The sequence below is a fragment of the Rhyacophila brunnea genome, unplaced genomic scaffold (assembly GCF_057557595.1).
Source record: "Rhyacophila brunnea isolate RB1 unplaced genomic scaffold, BYU_Rbru_1.0 scaffold_13, whole genome shotgun sequence".
Lineage (NCBI taxonomy): Eukaryota > Metazoa > Arthropoda > Insecta > Trichoptera > Rhyacophilidae > Rhyacophila > Rhyacophila brunnea.
In genome coordinates, this window is record NW_028232785.1 from 4,036,733 (window position 1) to 4,055,637 (window position 18,905).

General features: G+C 31.6%; 1 protein-coding gene and 2 long non-coding RNA genes across 3 annotated transcripts; 1 reads left to right on the top strand and 2 right to left on the bottom strand.

Annotated features, from left to right (window-relative positions):
• Positions 1–586: 586 nt before the first annotated feature.
• On the top strand, positions 587–3,574 carry LOC147076187 (uncharacterized). Its single transcript, XM_085941662.1, has 3 exons — positions 587–835; positions 1,163–1,315; positions 2,163–3,574. The coding sequence occupies exons 1-3, from the start codon at positions 683–685 to the stop codon at positions 3,021–3,023; spliced, it is 1,167 nt and encodes a 388-aa protein (XP_085797788.1). The 5' UTR covers positions 587–682; the 3' UTR covers positions 3,024–3,574.
• Positions 3,575–9,005: 5,431 nt separating this feature from the next.
• Positions 9,006–13,497, bottom strand: LOC147076188 (uncharacterized). The gene is made up of 3 exons (XR_015069878.1): positions 13,422–13,497; positions 10,924–11,076; positions 9,006–10,010 (listed from the first exon to the last, which is right to left on the bottom strand). It is a non-coding gene; the product is annotated as an uncharacterized LOC147076188 (long non-coding RNA).
• A 1,981-nt stretch (positions 13,498–15,478) lies between these two features.
• LOC147076189 (uncharacterized) lies at positions 15,479–17,466 on the bottom strand. The gene is made up of 4 exons (XR_015069391.1): positions 17,434–17,466; positions 17,005–17,170; positions 16,204–16,293; positions 15,479–15,802 (listed from the first exon to the last, which is right to left on the bottom strand). It is a non-coding gene; the product is annotated as an uncharacterized LOC147076189 (long non-coding RNA).
• Between the last annotated feature and the right edge of the window lie 1,439 nt (positions 17,467–18,905).

Below are 18,905 nucleotides of genomic sequence, written 5' to 3' on the forward strand. Positions count from 1 at the left end.
AATAATAATAATATCAATGTCAATGGCAGCATAGACATCAAATTTTATTATCATTTGAGGTTATATTTGTTATTGATTACAAAAGGTAATAATTTTAATAGATCTAGTAAAAACCTGTTAGTAATAATTTGTAACTGTGATCAACTTTACTGTTGTTCACGGTAGCAAGACAAAACAACTCCACCCGAAAAAAGCTCCAAAGTTTTTAAATCGTCTGACTAGCGTGCCAATGGGGGATTTATTATTAAATTTTATTGTCCTCCGACTTTTTTCAATATTTTGTTAATTATTTACTAATTAGAAAATGACTTTATCTGTATTTTTAAATTTGAGATTATGGACAATAGTAGAGCATAGACTAATCGGACGATTTTATGTCCTCGTTCTCGGCTCACCAATGGAGCGCCTGTATTAAATATTTCAACTAGGGAAATAAGTTATCAAATAATCCGATACTGACAAATAAATTTAATTTCGACACCGGTGTCGTATCGGAAGACAAGGGTCGATCCCAAAGTATTGAAGTACCGGACAAAAAGTAACGATTGATTTTTGACGTCCCTATATTATATTAGTAAAGTTTATTGTCTATTGTCACGGCAGCCAAATACTTATGTAACAGATTTGCGTACACGTGTTTGGTGTGACGATTCTCTTTGATAACTAACTACTGACGCTTTCAATGCGTAAAATGGACGTAAAACGTGAAGCAGTGGACTTCGAACCTGATGCAGAAGAGCAACAATCGTTCGATGTATCTTTACATGGAAATAACCCAGAGTTGAATACTTGCATCAAACAGGAGGATGCTGATGAACGCTGCCACGCTGTAGAGGTTAGTTTTTTTAAAAGGTATTTAAGTATTATTTAAACATACCAAACTTAATCGATAATATTTGCATGAAATATGACAAACAGTAATTATTAAAGCAGGTTTTCAAAGTGCGGTTTGATTGGTACCACACTGTGTGTCTAGAGGCGTACTCGGCAGCTGAGCTTACTGCTTCTTCCTGTCCGTCTGTTTTAATATGGATGGCGGTGACTACGGGCATGGTAAAAGCCTTCACTTTTCAGCTTGGTCGTACCAATACAGGCAGAAAGATACGCTCTAAATACCGACATAATCGATTGGCCTTATATGAAAAAATGTTTTTTTATTCAGAAACCTTCAACAGACTTCCGTATTATTAAATCGGAGACGAATTTACATAGAATTGATTTAAACAACGAGGATGCAGCAGAAACAATACGACAAATCAAACACGAGGACCCGCAACCTGACTGCTTTCGTTTGGACCGTGGACCATTAAATCAGGTAGTCAGTCTTCAATGAACCTTTACAATGCACTATTAGTGCAGATAATAATGTATTATCATTCAATTATAATGGATTGAAATGCACCTTAGGTCGATAGTTTTAATGGTATTATCATTTGGTTGTCACTCGATATAACTTTATCAAGAAAACATGTGTAGGTACAATTTTATATATTATGTTCATATTTCATTTTAAGTATATAGCTTTTCATGAGTATTTTTTACTTGATTAGATCTAATTTATTTAATCTAACAGTAAACCCTGTCTGTTGCAGAAAAATATACTCAATTTTATAATTTATTTACATGAAATCCTTAGTGATGTGTAAATAACACGTATCTGAAATGAAATACTAATGTTAGATACACAAACAAAGTATATACCTAGTTTCGTAGTAGAATAAACATTTTTTTGTATAGGACGTCCGCCGAGACTTGAACTCGTAAAATTTAGGCAAATGCCCTTTAAAAATTAGGGCACGTGCACCCTTACTATTTTCAATCAAATTAAGTAGCAGTTTCTAGATGAATTGCTTATCAGGTTGTGTTACATTTGGTTATTAAAAAAAGCTAAAGTGTACATATATAAATAGTTTTCAAATTATGTATGTCCGATATAAATAATGTTACAAAGTGTGGTGAATTTAGTAAGAATTTGATGGATAACAGAAATGGTTTTTACACTAATATAACTATCCTTTTTTATGTAAATAATTCCCTTCACTGCGTGTCAATATTTATTAATGAATGTCTAAAAGATTGGAGGTTTAATTAGAATTTTAAAAATTCTTATGTGTTTTTTGTCATATTTTAAATACAATACTTATTACCTAATGTTCTTTCAGACGATTCCTACAACCTCAGCATTGAATAATGACGCGAGTCTCAGTTTCTCGAAGAGAATCTCAGATGTACCAGGGCAAAATGACGAAATACAGATTGATGAACAAGAGATTAAGAAAGAACTCGCGGTATATTATGAGACAATCGGAAATGAAGACGCCGTCAGTCGCACTGGTAAACGTCTTCATATGATGCAATCTAACGCGTCAGGTCTCGATTTATTAGAGATAAGACCTGCTTCAATGAAACAACATAAAAGGAGTCTTTCTTGTAAAAATCTATTGAAATGTGACCAATGTGATTACTCATGTCCACGATCTAGTGGTTTAAAATACCACAAAATAAAACATTCTGGTGAAAAGCCATTAAAATGTGATCAGTGTGATTACTCGTGTATACGGCCTAGCGGGTTAAAAACACACAAAATGGTGCATTCTGGTGAAAAGCCATTTAAATGTGATCAGTGCAATTACTCTTGTATAACAACTGGTTCGCTGAAAATACACAAAATGACCCATTCTGGTGAAAAGCCATTTAAATGTAATACATGTAATTACTCATGCACTGTATTTTCCCTTATGAAAAGACATAAAATGACACATTCTGGCGTAAAGCCGTTTAAATGTGTCGAATGTAATTACTCTTGCGTTACCTCTTCCGACATGAAAAGACATGAAATGTCTCATTTGCAAGAGAAGCCTTTCAAATGTAACGAATGTAGTTTTTCAACTAAAACATCTGATGGCTTGAAAAAACATAAAATAAGTCATCCTAGTGAAAAGCCAATCAAATGTAAGGAGTGTAGTTACTCATGCATACGACCCCAAGACTTGAAATCACACGAAATGTTCCATACTGGTTAAAGTCCATTTTAGTGTGATCGTGCTCGACTATTCATTGTAGCGTTAACGTAGATGAAATTAAAGTAAATGGACCCATTCTACGAAAAACATTAAAATGTGATAAAACTGTATATCTGTATAATATATATGTATCCAATTTCATAAAATGAGTAATTCTTTGAAATATACTATCTGTGATAAATACACAGACGCATATAATCGATCTACTGACACGAAAAAACACAAAACTACACTTTGTCATGTAAAGATATTGTATTATTTTAGTGGCATTCTTCAATTAACGATCTGGTAACAAAAAAATAACAAAATGCGTCGGTTTTTCGTTTTTCCAAAAGTATTCCTTACTATTTTATAATTATTGTATTTATACTCCTTTTGTATGTTTATACTATGTTCTCTTTTTATATTTTAATTTTTATCGCTTTTATTACTTTAGTTTCTTTCTTCTCCATAATTATGTTTCATGTCATGTTGTGAACATCTTAAAATTATAATTTGTCATATCCACAATATGTTAAAAAATAAATTTAAATAAATTGAAAGTTTACTGTATATGATCAGAAGTCATTAATTTGCACATTAGAAGAGCCTGTTACTGTAATGCATTTATTTCTCATAAGCGTAAATAAATATATGAATAATTGTCTACATACAAAAATGCTACGAAATTGCAAATCTTGTCTTTGTATATTCTTTTTATGTCTGTTTCTAAGTGTGTGGGTTTCAATAATAGGAGTTTTCCTTAGGTACCATTAAAACTTATTATGCCTGTTGACTTTGGAGTTCCTTGGAAATGTTGATTGTATTTTCCCGCCTTGTGTTCTTTTTTTATATTATCCCTTATTTATTTTTCTCGAGAACCTATGATCACCCAAAAACATTTAACACTGGTGATAAATCATTTATACCAAATGCTTGTATTCTCCTTTTTTAGAAAAGCTTCATCAGAGAGTTTGCAACGTGGGATTCAGTTCGGCGAACAGTCCCGAGGGTCTGAATCCTATTAGCCAAATTGAAAAGAAGTCGAATAGGGATATATTAGGTAGGTAGGTGGTTATCGAAATACACCCTATAGTGTAAATGCTGCTCAAAAACCCGACACAGGCTTACAACTACATTGCCAAGAGCACTTAAGTCAAGTTCACCGAACAATCTTCGGATCGAATTTTGATATGCAAACCCTGTGACACCGCTGATTACAGGCACTCCACTTACGTGGTTTCATCGACATAATATACTTTTTGGCATGGTACCTATCTTTTGTAAAACACAATTATTTGTTTATCCACCGATACATATTTGTCCCTAGTTACACAACTAAAACTATTGTTGAGTTTGGTTATAAGAAGCCATATTTTAAAATATAATCTGCCGTGATCTGGGTGATTACGTGTCGCATGCATTTCATTGATATTTATATGAATGAAACGACTGATTCATTTATATAATTATATTCATACCAATAACGAAACAATTTTTTTTAAAGAGCAGCTCGTACATTCGCTTCCGTGCTTTCATAAGAGAGGTAGGTAATACTTAATAGAGTGTAATAATACAAATAAGCTGCCTGCCGTCAGTCTTTGTTACATTGGCACATCTATCTATTTTCTCTGTAGAGTCATAAATCTGACTCGTTAATTATGTGAGAAAATAATTAATTACGTATTTCTGAAGAGAAAAAAATCTGTTACATTGGCTTTTAATTAATTTAATTTAATAATTAAATTTAGCTCGATAATTGTTAGAAAAAATAATTACGAAGAAAAAAAAATATTATTAATGTACTAGAGTAATCTCAATGATCTCATTTGAAAAGCTTTTCAGTAGAATGAGTCATTTTTTGTTAATTCATGTGAGTAATGTTATAAGGGATTAATTAAATTGGCTTTACACCAAAATGTGTCATTTTATATGAAATTTTCAAAACTAGAACATTTAGTGGTTAAGATAAATAACCTTTTATTCTTAATTATGATCCTTAATATTTTTTTTTCTTCTAAATATTAATCTATCTGAGGGGAGCCATTTATGTCTAAAAAGTAGAATTTCAAAAAAATATGTCACAATTATAATATAAGTACATAATTTAAAAAATACTACTACTTGGGCCTCCACAGAATAATACTATAGGCCTCCACAGAATAGAGGTCGTATTAAGAGATTTTGTTTTTACGAGAAATGGATTTTAGCTACTTGCTCAACCTATTAAGTCCATAGTCCAAACACAAATTGACAAACAATATGTGTACTTGCTAGACCCAGGATTCGAAGTCATTAATCCTCATTTAAGTACAGTTATTGCATATGAGTACCAGTCTTGTATGTAGGTAAGTATTTATAATAACAATTGAAGAACTTTCAGTTCAATTTATGTTACAGTACTCACGACAACATAGGCCGACGCTTAAGCCGCTCAGCCACCGTAGGTGACAAAAACAAGAACAATGATAGCAAAATATAGTATTTCATAACCATTTACCTAATTGAATAAATAGCTCACAAAAGCTTGAAATAAACGCAGGTTAATAATCGAAAAAGAAGAATAGTTGGACAAATTTAGTCATCCAGTGATAACCAAAACGTCCGCAAGGTAGACCGAGAGGCCGCTGAATCGATGAAATGATAAAGTTTTGCGGACGTACAAGGTAACACAACACACAGGACCAAGATAGGTGGAATCAGCTTAGAGAGGCCTTCATACAGCTGTGGCTAGATTCAGGCTGATAATGATGAATTAAGTCGTAATTTTATATTTACGTAACATTAATTTTTTTTTTCTGAAAATGAGTGATCCTAATAGGATCATATTAGTGGCCTACACAGAGTAGAGGTTTGTATTAACAGATGTTGTTTGTTATGAGAAATGGATGTCAGCCACTTGCTCAACCTATTAGGTCGATACCCTGACTCACACACAAATTAAAAAACAATATGTGTACTTGCCAGACCCAGGATTTGAACCTGAGACCTACGGCATGATAGTCCAACACTTAAGCCACGCAATTAATTAATTTAATTTTAATTACTGTATTAACAATTAATAAACTAGCAAAGCCAGTTTTCGCGCTAGGTCTTGCAGACAGCGTGGCGTCCTAAAGACATGGTGTTGTATTTTAATAAAACGATGCTAAAGTAAATCTAAAAAAAAATATATGCATTATAGGCGCTGAAGTTTTCCACTTGTTTTCCATTAACAATAATTGTTTTTATTAGAAATATAAAATTATATCACTACGCAAATAAATATGACTAGCAAATAAAAGACATAAGAAATTTTAGAAAAACTATTTATTAAAACTACTTTCTTTTGAAGTTAACAAAATACCTGTGACGTACGTAGACATGACGCAAGATTCTATTTAATAGTACAACACTTTTATTCGATAATTTAAGATTACATTGTGACTACTTCTCGATCGTACCTTCTGCGCGGCAGCACCGTTAGTCGAACACGTTCGAACTTCGAAGCAAACAGAAACGAGAGAAAATTAATTCATTTCCGTCGCAACAAAGAATATTAGTAAGTTATAATTATAGTTTCCAGAGCGCGTGTTGCATCCTATAAAAATTTGCAAATACAAGAAACTATTTTTTAGTAGAAACATACTCAGGTACTCAAATGTAACCTGTTTCAAGCAATTGCAGCCGCCATTTTGCAATAGGACGGTCCCCAGGGTCCAAATATCTCGAAACCCAGAGGACAAACGATATCATTCGGTGAGAGATAGTAATATTTTTCAAACCTTCATTTGAAATGAATTTTTCAGTTTCAGGTGAGATGCCGAGTGTTTTTCTATCGAAATAGCTCTTAAAACTAAACAGATTTTAAATAAAATCATTATATTGTTTTCACGTAGGCACGTATTGAATATTTAAAACTGAAATTATTGTACACCAAAGGCTTAGTAGTTTATAAAAATAAATTTTAATATTGACACTACAATGTATATGATAAAAATATGTCACAAGAATGATTCTTTTTGTGTCACATGACCAGACTGTCAACGTGTTATCACATCGGCCACAATTAAATGGCTTTTCACAAGAATGAATTATTTGTTTATATTAGTATGATTTATACAAGAGTTATCACTTTGTACACACTTTAATGGGGTTTCCCCACTGTGCGTCATTTTGTGTAATTTCATAGTATGTTATAGATTGTTACATGTTGTGTAGTAAAATTAGATCACATTTTAATAGATTTCAACACAGTATGCCATTTTGCGTTTTTTCATCGCTCTAGATTGTATACATGAGTAATTACATTGGACACACTAAATGCTTTTTCACCACAATAAATCATTGTGATGAAATCATTGTGTGTTTTCAAGTTATTGGATGCTATGGTTGCGTAATTGCATTGGTCACATTTAAATGATTTTTTACAAGAATGAGTTATTTTGTGTTTTTTCATCGAACCAGTTGTAATACAAGAGTAATTACAGTGTTCACATTTAAATGGCTTTATAGCAGATTGTGCCATTTTGTGGACTTTTAACGAACTAGATCGTATACATGAGTACTTATATTGCTCACATTTTAATGGTTTTTTTAACAGAAAGTATCAATTTGTGTGTATTCATCGCGCTAGACACTATACACGAGTAATCGCACTGATCACATTTGAATAGCTTTTCACCGGAATGTATCATTTTGTGATTTTTCATTGCACTTGATGTTATACACATGTACACACATTGACCAAATTTAAATGGCTTCTCACCAGAATGTATCAGGTTGTGTCAACTTATCCCGCTAGACACTATACACGACTAATCGCATAGACCACATTTAAATGGCTTTACCAGAATGCATCATTGTGTGTTTTTTCATTCCGCTAGATATACACGAGAAATCGCATCGACCACACACACAATCAATTTGTGTTTTCATGTTGCTGGATGTTATACACGAGTACTTACACTGACCACATTTAAATGGCTTTCTACTTGAATTTATCATTTTGTGTATTTTTATTCCGCTAGATGTTGTACACGAGAAATCGCATTGACCATATTTAAATGGCTTTTCACCAGAATGAGTCATTTTGTGTGTTGTCATGTCGGTGGATGTTATAGACGAGCACTTACACTGCCCACATTTAAATGGCTTTTCAGCCCGAATGTATCAGTGATTTTTTTATGTTGCTGGATGTTATACACGAGAAAACGCATTGACCACATTTAAATGGCTTTTCACCACAATGAGTCATTTTGTGTGTTTTCATGTTGCTCTATATTATACACGAGTACTTACACTGGCCACATTTAAATGGCTTTCACCAGAATGAGTCATTTTGTGTTTTTTCATAGCACGAGATGTTATACAAGAGTAATCACATTGGTGACATTTAAATGGCTTTTCACCAGAATAAGTAATTTTGTGTGTTTTCATGTTGCTGGATGTTATACACGAGAAATCACATTGGTCACATTTAAATGGCTTTTCACCAGAATGAGTCATTTTGTGATTTTTCATAGTACCAGATTGTATACAAGAGTAATCACATTGGTAACATTTAAATGGCTTTTCACCAGAATGAGTTATTTTGTGTGTTTTCATGTAGCTGGATGTTATACACGAGAAATCACATTGGTCACATTTAAATGGCTTTTCACCAGAATGAGTCATTTTGTGATTTTTCATTTTTTCAGATGTTTTACTACAATAATTACATTGGTCACATATAAATGGCTTTTCACCAGAATGAGTCATTTTGTGTTTTTTCATACCACCAGATGTTATATAAGAGTAATCACATTGGTCACATTTAAATGGCTTTTCACCAGAATGAGTCATTTTGTGTATTTTCATGCTGCTGGATGTTAAACACGAGAAATCACATTGGTCACATTTTAATGGCTTTTCACCAGAATGAGTCATTTTGTGATTTTTCATGCTTTCAGATGTTTTACTACAGTAATTACATTGGTCACATTTATATGGCTTTTCACCAGAATGAGTCATTTTGTGTTTTTTCATAGCACCAGATTGTATACAAGAGTAATCACATTGGTCACATTTACATGGCTTTTCACCAGAATGAGTCATTTTGTGATTTTTCATTTTTTCAGATGTTTTACTACAATAATTACATTGGTCACATATAAATGGCTTTTCACCAGAATGAGTCATTTTGTGTTTTTTCATACCACCAGATGTTATATAAGAGTAATCACATTGGTCACATTTAAATGGCTTTTCACCAGAATGAGTCATTTTGTGTATTTTCATGTTGCTGGATGTTATACACGAGAAATCACATTGGTCACATTTTAATGGCTTTTCACCAGAATGAGTCATTTTGTGATTTTTCATGCTTACAGATGTTTTACTACAGTAATTACATTGGTCACATTTATATGGCTTTTCACCAGAATGAGTCATTTTGTGTTTTTTCATAGCACCAGATTGTATACAAGAGTAATCACATTGGTCACATTTACATGGCTTTTCACCAGAATGTGTCATTTTGTGAAGGCTCAAGCCACCAGATCGTGTACATGAGTAATCACATTGGTTACATTTAAATAACTTTTTACCAGAATGATTCCCTTGATGTGGTTTGATGGAAGCAGGTCGATTGATGATGTCATTACATTTACTTGAATATGGATTTAAATTAATCTTTTTCTTAATGGTTTTATAATGAACTACTTTGTGAATCTCCAATAAATATAACGATACAAAAATATTAAAACAAACACCGCACACAAAATTTTCGTTGTTAAACGATTTTTTCTCTAATTTTATAACAGGTACTAATAAATCGGGACTTGACGCGTTAGATTGCATCATATGAAGACGTTTAACAGTGCGACTGACGGCGTCTTCATTGGCAATTGTCTTATAATATACCCCGAGTTCTTTCTTAATGTCTTGTTTGTCAATCTGTATTTTGTCATTTTGCCCTGTTACATCTGAGAATCTCTTCGAGAATCTGAGACTCGCGTCATCAGTCAATGTAGAGGTTGTAGGAATCGTCTGAAAGAACAATAGGTAATATGTATTGTATTTAAAATATGACAAAAAAACACACGTGAGAATTTTTTAAATTCTAATTAAATCTCCAATCTTTTAGACATTCATTAATAAATATTGACACGCAGTGAAGGGAATAATTTACACACAAAAAGGATAAGTTATATTAGTGTCAAAAACCACTTCTGTTAATCAACAAATTCACAACACTGTAACATTATTTATATTGAACATATATAATTTGAAAACTATGTACACTCATTCTTTAATAATTATAAGCAAAATTGGCGAAACTTGATAAACAATTCATCTAGAAACTTTTACTTAATTTTAATGTAAATAGTTAGGGTGCACGTGCCCTTATTGGTAAAGCACATTGGCCCAAATTTGACGCAAGTACAAGTTACAAGTCTCGGCGGACGTCTTATACATAAAATGTTTTTTCTACTAGGTTTATACTACGTTTATGTATCTTTCATCAGTGTTTTTATTAATTAAACATCTTGTAACTATAAACGCATATTACTTACATAAGTATTTTTTAATTTCAGAGTCATCTTATTTACACATCACTAGGGATTTTCAGATAACGAAAATATACAATTGAGTATATTTTTCGGCAACAGACTGGGTTTACTGTTAGATTAAACGAATTAGATCTAATCAAGTAAAAATTACTCATTAAAAGCTATATACTTAACATGACATATGTACTTAGTATATATTAATGTACCTAAACATCTTTTCTTGATAAAGTTATATTTAGTGACAATCAAATGATAATACTATTAATACTATCGACCGAAGATAGGTACTTGATAGAATGTAAATTTCAATCCATTAAGTAGAATTAAATGATAATACATTATTAACTGCACTAATAGTGCATTGTAAAGGTTCATTGAAGACTGACTACCTGATTTAATGGTCCACGGTCCATATAAAAGCAGTCAGGTTGCGGGTCCTCGTGTTTGATTTGTCGTATTGTTTCTGCTACATACTCGTTGTTTAAATCAATTCCATGTAAATTCGTCTCCGATTTAATAACATGCAAGTGTGTTGATGGTTTCTGAAAAAAGCATGTTTTCATATAAAGGAAATCGGTAATGCATGTAGAGCTCATCTTTCCGTCTTTATTGGTAAGACCAAGCTGAAAAGTGAAGGCTTTTACCATGCACGCAGTCACCGCCATCTATTTAAAACAGACGGACAGCAAGCAGCAGTAAGCTCGTTGCCGAGTATGCCTCTAGAGTCTAGACTCCAGAGTGTGGTACCAATCAAACCGCACGTTGAAAACATGCTTCAATTATTATTGTTTGACTAAATTCACTGGTTTCCGTGTGTTCCGGAAGTTACTTTCAAGCATAAAGAAATATAAACAAAAATACGTTACGTAAAATCAATGTATCAAGATTTTCCCTGTGGTTAATTGTCTAAGTCAGTCAAAACAAATTCATGCGGAAGACGACAGCTTTTACCGTTTTTTCATAGTATTTGTGTGTATGCATGAGATATTCATAGACAACGGTATACATGACCCAAATCCAAGTAAATTATTAGTCATGTAGGTTCATTTGTTGACCTTGGCAGAAGTTTATCCAGGTCAGGCAGCCTGTAGATTTATTACTACTAGAGCATTATAAACAGCATAAAGCAATGATGACGACCTTGTGACACGCGAATGTTTTATTTTGAAATGAAAAAAAAAACTTTTGTACCTACTTAAAATATTTTTTTTTAACAAAATAGTTTGTCAAACAAATATATACTTAAGGGCCCACATGCTCAGCTTAGGTCAAAATGGAGCTTTTATCGTATTTTCAAAGCAAAACCCTGGACATTCCTTAAACGTTTTATATAATTAGGAAGCCTTATTATCCTTTATATTTATTTTAAACATTTGATGACTGCACAAAGTATTTGTGTTGCATAAAATAGTATCCTTTTAAACCTCTCGCTCTAATGTTTTAGAATATAGTCATATTTCAGTACATCCATGTACAGTGGTGTTAAGATTTTTTACATTTATTAATTCTTAAACGCATTTACAAAACTATTAGTCAAATTAATGTTAACACTATATAGTGACATATTTACGATAAAAAAGTATATTTTATAATCTTTGTGATCCCAAATTTGACAAGAATTAGGCAGTAACGTTCATGTAAAACACCTCAGACAAATTCGCGATTCGCCAAGCACCTTACATAAACCACCCAAATAATGTATCCATGTGACGATAGCAGCAGACAGTCTTCGACAAACTCACGGAGAACGTTTGGTAGAAGAAATACATTTACACAAGTCCATAGATCACTAATTTTATAGTCATGACTTTTTATAACGAAAATAAAATATATGCGTAGGTAACAATAGTTTTTGAAATAATTAATAAAATGATGTGTAGGTAGGTAGGTACCTGTTCAGTGACTTTCAAATCCAAATAAGAGTATGCAGATTGGCATTTTTATAATTTGATTTCCCGTTTTGTATATTTAACAAATTCGTCCTTGAAATTAACTCGTGGTGTCAATTTCAGTTAGGTATGTTTACAAGGTTTTATTCGGGACACCTACTTTTATATGTGACAAAGATCAATTATTTAATGATAATGTGATTTGTTTACTATTCCAATTGAATCAATTGGGAAGTGTTGATTTACCTATATCATTTGTTGTTCTTGGCTTTAACAGAATTCACATGCAGTGAAATATATTCAACCACCAGCAAAAGTGAGGTGTGATATAATTATAAAAGTCACGGTAAATTGTCAATAGAGCGATCAGTGTTGCCAACCGTACTGTAATTTCGGTATAGTATAAAACAGGTATAGTACGCCCAAAATACTATAATTTTGAAAATCGGAAAAAATATGTAAAAAGTACTATAATTTCGCATTTGCTTCATGTTGCAACCGAGCCGTCTTTGAAAATATGGGAACCTGCGGCCCGCGGTGAAATATTTACGAGCCGACCATGAAAAATTGGGAACCTGCGGCCCGCGGCGAAATATTTGTACACATTTTACTAAATTCTCCGTTATTTTTTTTCTGAGAAACAAAAACCTGTACATTTTCAACAGATGACAACGCGTACTATATTTTATCCCCAAATACTATAATTTTGGAGGCTCCGTACTATAGTTCCACTTTCAAAATATGGCAACACTGAGAGCGATGTCAAATAGATTTAAGACATATTTCAGCCAACACACTGTAATTTATCAACAAACTGTTCTGGTTACATTCGTAAAATGACGCGATATATACTACTCTAACAAAGATCATGAATAAATGCATAACAATTACTGGAAAAGCGATCACTTGAGCATACATAATATATATATGACAATTAATCGCTAAAACTAAACAAATACGTACAATAATAATATAGTAATTTATTTTGGAAAATTAACCTCAAATGTCCGCCTGTCACCGTCGACATTCTCTTGCTTTATATAAATGTTGGAAACTGTACTGTTTGGTTTCAATTTGGTAGCATCAAAGCGTTGTTGCCCTTTTGAAACATCATCAAATTCATCTAGTTCACGTTTTATATTCATTTTGCGTACCTACTTATTTTAAGCTAAAATCTTGTATCGAAGGTCTCGTGGCTAGGTCACAGTTATATTAGTCCATAGACTAATATACTTTTATAGATCCGCCACTCAGGGATACCAACTGGTTTAAAGTTGTCTCTCTCTAAAGTAATATTCTGTCTCTCTCTAACAACTTGGTGTAGCTGGCGGGCTTTTTTTTAAATAATCTGTTGCATTGTAATATGGTAATAAAAAGTCAAAAAATTGATATAAGTATTATTTTTATTGCAGAAATATAAATGTACAACAAAAAATAATATTACATAGCATGATAAGTTAATAATACTCGTATTCCAGACATGGTATATAATATCACATATTACATTATCACAAAATCGTGACAAATATAAATTTATCAAATACAATGAAATTGTGAATTACATTAGGATTTCACATATTTCAATTAATTCAAAAAACTGATTATTGTTCTCTGATCAACAGCATTTAATGATCATAATTCAATTAGGATTTAGTCGTCAGAATCCCAATTTCAACAGTTGAATAATGATTATACAGACATATAATAATTATACAGCTGGTTGGAAATTATACAATTAATTTGGTATGTACTTAAGTATTATTAATTGCATGTTATCGTCATGAAAAGATTATATTTTAAATTCTCAGAATTAATGATTTTGTATTAGCAGAGATAAATTACTATTTTTCATTAGTTTGTTTGATTAAAACCTCAATAACTGAAAAAAACCGATTATTGAAAATGCCATGTTTAATTTATATTGCATTTAAGGGTTTATTGGCTTAAAAAATTAGCTGTATTATTTTAAATAGAAATTATAAATTAAATCATCATTTAATTACAAGATTCGTTTGTCACTCACTACGTAAATTCGATATTTTGACATTAATATGCAATGATTCGAACTGAAAAAAGCTGTAATTATTTTAAACATTTTTATTGATTAATTTGTTAATTTAGATAACAGAAAATGAGAAATTAATCAATTTTATTAAAAATTTGGATGTATGAAATTCTTAAAAGGAAACGTAAAACTTGTGTTATTCTCACTGCTATATTATTTTATGCAAATCCACATATAAATAACAGAATTCTTTACGATTATCGATTATTATCGACATTACGATTTGTTTTAACTATCTCAACTGTAAAAGCTCGACCATTTTACTCGTCTGTTAGTCAGAAGCGAAGCATAGACAAATCGGATGATTCATTGTCCTCAGACTTTTCGCTCGCCTGCGCCTGCATTAGCATAAATTAAGAAAAAGACAATTCAAAATCAATTACTGTAAATTGGTTACATATCTTTTTAGATAAATATTAGTTCTTTGCTGTACAATGTTTGTAAATAAAATGTTTCCACAAAATGTATATAAACCCAAAAATTCTTAATTATCAACTTATTTTTAAAAACATCTAGGTACAACTGTATTTAGAGTCAAGTTAAAATTGAGAGCGTACACAAGTTTTGCAGGAGACAAAAACATCATGGTTATTATAGAAATATATACAAACATAAATGGTTATGGAGTTTAATCATCCATGGTTTAACAATGTTAGATTTTTTATAGAATTACATCATTTGCAAGATGGGTAAATATTAACAACGGCCAATAGATGGCATTGAAAGTCAATTTTCGATTAAAATGGAGTCACTTTTTTCTAGTTTCATCGACGAATATATTATACAATGAAATTGGTGAATTACGTTAAGATTTTACATTATTTCAATTACTCCAAAAAACTGATTATTGTTCTCTGATCAATAGCTTTTAAAAATCATAATTCAATTAGGATTTAGTCGTCATAATTCAAATTTCAACAGTTTAACAATGATGATACAGACATATTATAAAAATTATACAGCCGGTTGGAAATTCTATAATTAATTTGGTATGTACTTAAGTATTATTAATTGCATGTTATCGTCACGGGTTTATCGGCATAGAAAAATGGCTATATTGTTCTAAATTAAATTATAAATTAAATTATCATTTAATTACAAGATTAGTCTGTCAATCACTACGTAAACATCTAGAGCGGGTTTAGCGATTGATATATTATTATGTATATTTATTTATCCAATCTTCAGAGGTTATTTTATAACCCAACACAAACGTATTTGCTTTAAAATATCAGAGAAAGTATTCTGCCTTGGGGGTGAGTTGATCAACACAAGGGACACCAAGACGCGCTAAGATGCAGCCATATGTTTTATCTGAAACATCATAAAACAATGTATTATTTACTTATAATTATTGCAGTATATGTTTTATTTTTCAGTTTTGTATAGTTAGTCATGGTAACGGCCCATTACTTATAATCAGATCAGTATAAAATGGCTGTAAAGCCTTAAGTCACATAAAAAATTGTTACCCATTTAATTAATTTAAAACAAGAGCTATGATGTTTTTGAGAACACCAAATGTAATGTGTATACATTATAATTTAATTCTTATTCTTGCAGTTGCAGTTCCAGTCAATTTAGGACCTTGTGAACCTACCAATTGATGTAGGTAAGTATTGATATTTTTTAGTTGTGTGGATAGGATCGATTTGTGTCAATCAGCACTAGTGATTATGTACTTCAAGGCAACTAAAAACTTAAAAATTACTCACGCTTCTCTTTCTGAACAGCTGAAGTGCTAGACGTCTCCAACTGAAGCTCTTGCTGCATCGTTAGGGTTCCTGGCGATTCTGCACGTTCAGCTGAAATCGTGCAATATCCACCATCGTTAGTAATCGTTGAAGAACAGTTTACCATACCTAACAAATCGAGGAGAATTGAAATAAAGTTTGTGTCCACAGATTCATTATAACTTGTGTATACAGAATGGATCACACGAGTATATAACATTATAGCTCCATGTGCATGGATTTACCGGCACCAATAGTACATCCACGTTGGCCGCGCGGCTTAAGCGTCAGCCTATAGTGTTGTGGGTCCCAGGTTCGAATCCTGAGTATGACAAGTACACATATTTTTTTTCAATTTGTGTACCTATGAGTTGGAGTATGGACCTAATAGGTTGAGCAAGTGGCTGATATCCATTTCTCGTAAAAACAACTTCTGTTAATACAAACCTCCATCCTGTGGAGGCCCATATGATCCTATTAGGATTGGACATGGTCGAAGATAGTGTGTAAACTAAAATATCGCAATAATAACCGTTTACACCTAAAAGTGCTGACTGTCCCGCTAATCTCATTCTTCGAGCGTAAGCGAGACGCGATGTTGTCAATGTATGGTGCCATTTAACAGGTTGTGAAAATGGTAAACGTCAAAAATGCCCTGCGTCGCCGTGTAATTAGTATTATTTCAGGCAGATTCGCCACTTTCTTTCAACTGGCTATGCGTATCCGCCATGCAAGTCCCAACTACTGCGTTATGTAGGTACATTATTTAAAAATATTACTCACATTTTTTTACGAACAGGACTCAAAATGAAAATCACATATCCGACGATGCATAGGTACATATAAAAGTCGCATCTAATTCTTTTTTATGGCCACCGCTGAGTCGTAGGTACCCACTGGAAAAATATTTCTGTATTCTTCTCTGGGTGTGGACGAAGCACTGCTTCAGCTGAAATATAAAATAATACTAAATTACGGTTTTGCTTCTCAGAGAAATGAGACCCCACGCAGCAGGGTTTATTATATTAATAGACTTTTCTACGATTCATTGATTGACATTCATGTTTGAGAGGAAGCTTGATGTATTATTGTATGTATGTCGAGTGTAATTTTTGTTTGGCTTGTTATATAGTGTATATATTAATTATTATGTTAAAATATAGTGCAGATGTATGAATACTTCATTTTAATGCAATATTGTAGCCAACTTACGTTTAAAATCAACACATCCTTCCTTGTTCGATGGACCTCTTTTTGTTAAACATTGTTTAAATAATATTATAATTAATACATAATAATATGTATGTACTGGACACAAAAGTATATAGTTTGCTTATTTCGCTTTTGATTTTGTTTTAGAACAAACTAGTTTTTTGTATATAAAATTAGCCGTTAATATTTACCTATGTACGTCAAAAACTTTCGATTTTTTCTGTGGACGCCAGCAGTGCTGCCAGATGAAATAAAAATATGAATTTGCTGAATATTGCCATTAATTTTGCGATTTTTTCCCAAATGAACATTAACTAATTAATACCTCCAAAGTACGATAAAAAATTATAAGTAGGTAGGTTTTTTTAAATCCAAAATAATTAAATTATTATATTATGTAATACCTACCCTTTTAAAAAATAACATTTTTTATAATTTATGTTTTGTATAATATTACCTACACTATTACAGGATATCTTTCTAAAATAAGTAGGTACGCAAATTAACTATCATGATACAACATTTAGAATATGTTTTTTTATTGTTTAGACCTCAAATATAATTAAATAATAAATGCAATACTCTTAAAGTGACATTTTTCTAATTCATTTTTTTGATATATTCCATGATTTATTCCTAAAATAAGTAGGTAGGTTGGTACGGTAGTACAAATTTAAAGTGGGTTTTCCTATTGTTTAAATCTCAAAAATAATTAAATATTATGTAATACCCCAGCAATATTAAATAAATAAACGAACATTCATTATTATATAAAATATTAACACGAAATTAACCATAATAAATAACATAAACAATTAATTTTGAATATTAATCAATATCCCATAAACCATGTCCCCAATCCCATATCCCATAACATCATGTTCTTTAAATGCTGTTGATCAGAGAACAATAATCGGTTTTTTAAATTAATTGAAATATGTAAAATCCTAATGTAATTCACAATTATTTCATTGTATTTGATAAATTTATATTTGTCATGATTTTGTGATAATGTAATATGTAATATTATATACCATGTCTGGAATATTATTCATTTATCATGCTATGTAATGTTATTCATTTATCATGCTATGTAATATTATTCATTTATCATGCTATGTACTATTATTTTTTGTTGTACATTTATATTTCTGCAATAAAAATAATACTTATATCAATTTTTTGACTTTTTATTACCATATTACAATGCACCAGATTATTTAAAAAAGAAGCCCGCCAGCTACACCATGTTGATAGAGAGAGACAGAATATTACTTTAGAGAGAGACAACTTTGAACCAGTAGGTATGTTTGAGTGGCATGCCCCTGTATTAGTCTATGCTTGACGCAAATGAATAATCGTTCGTCACCACGCTGTCTTGTACCATAGACAATAATATATTAAAGGGTAGTATTGCCATTTGTAATAACGAGACAACTATTTTTTTTAAATAGGTTATAATATTATTATTT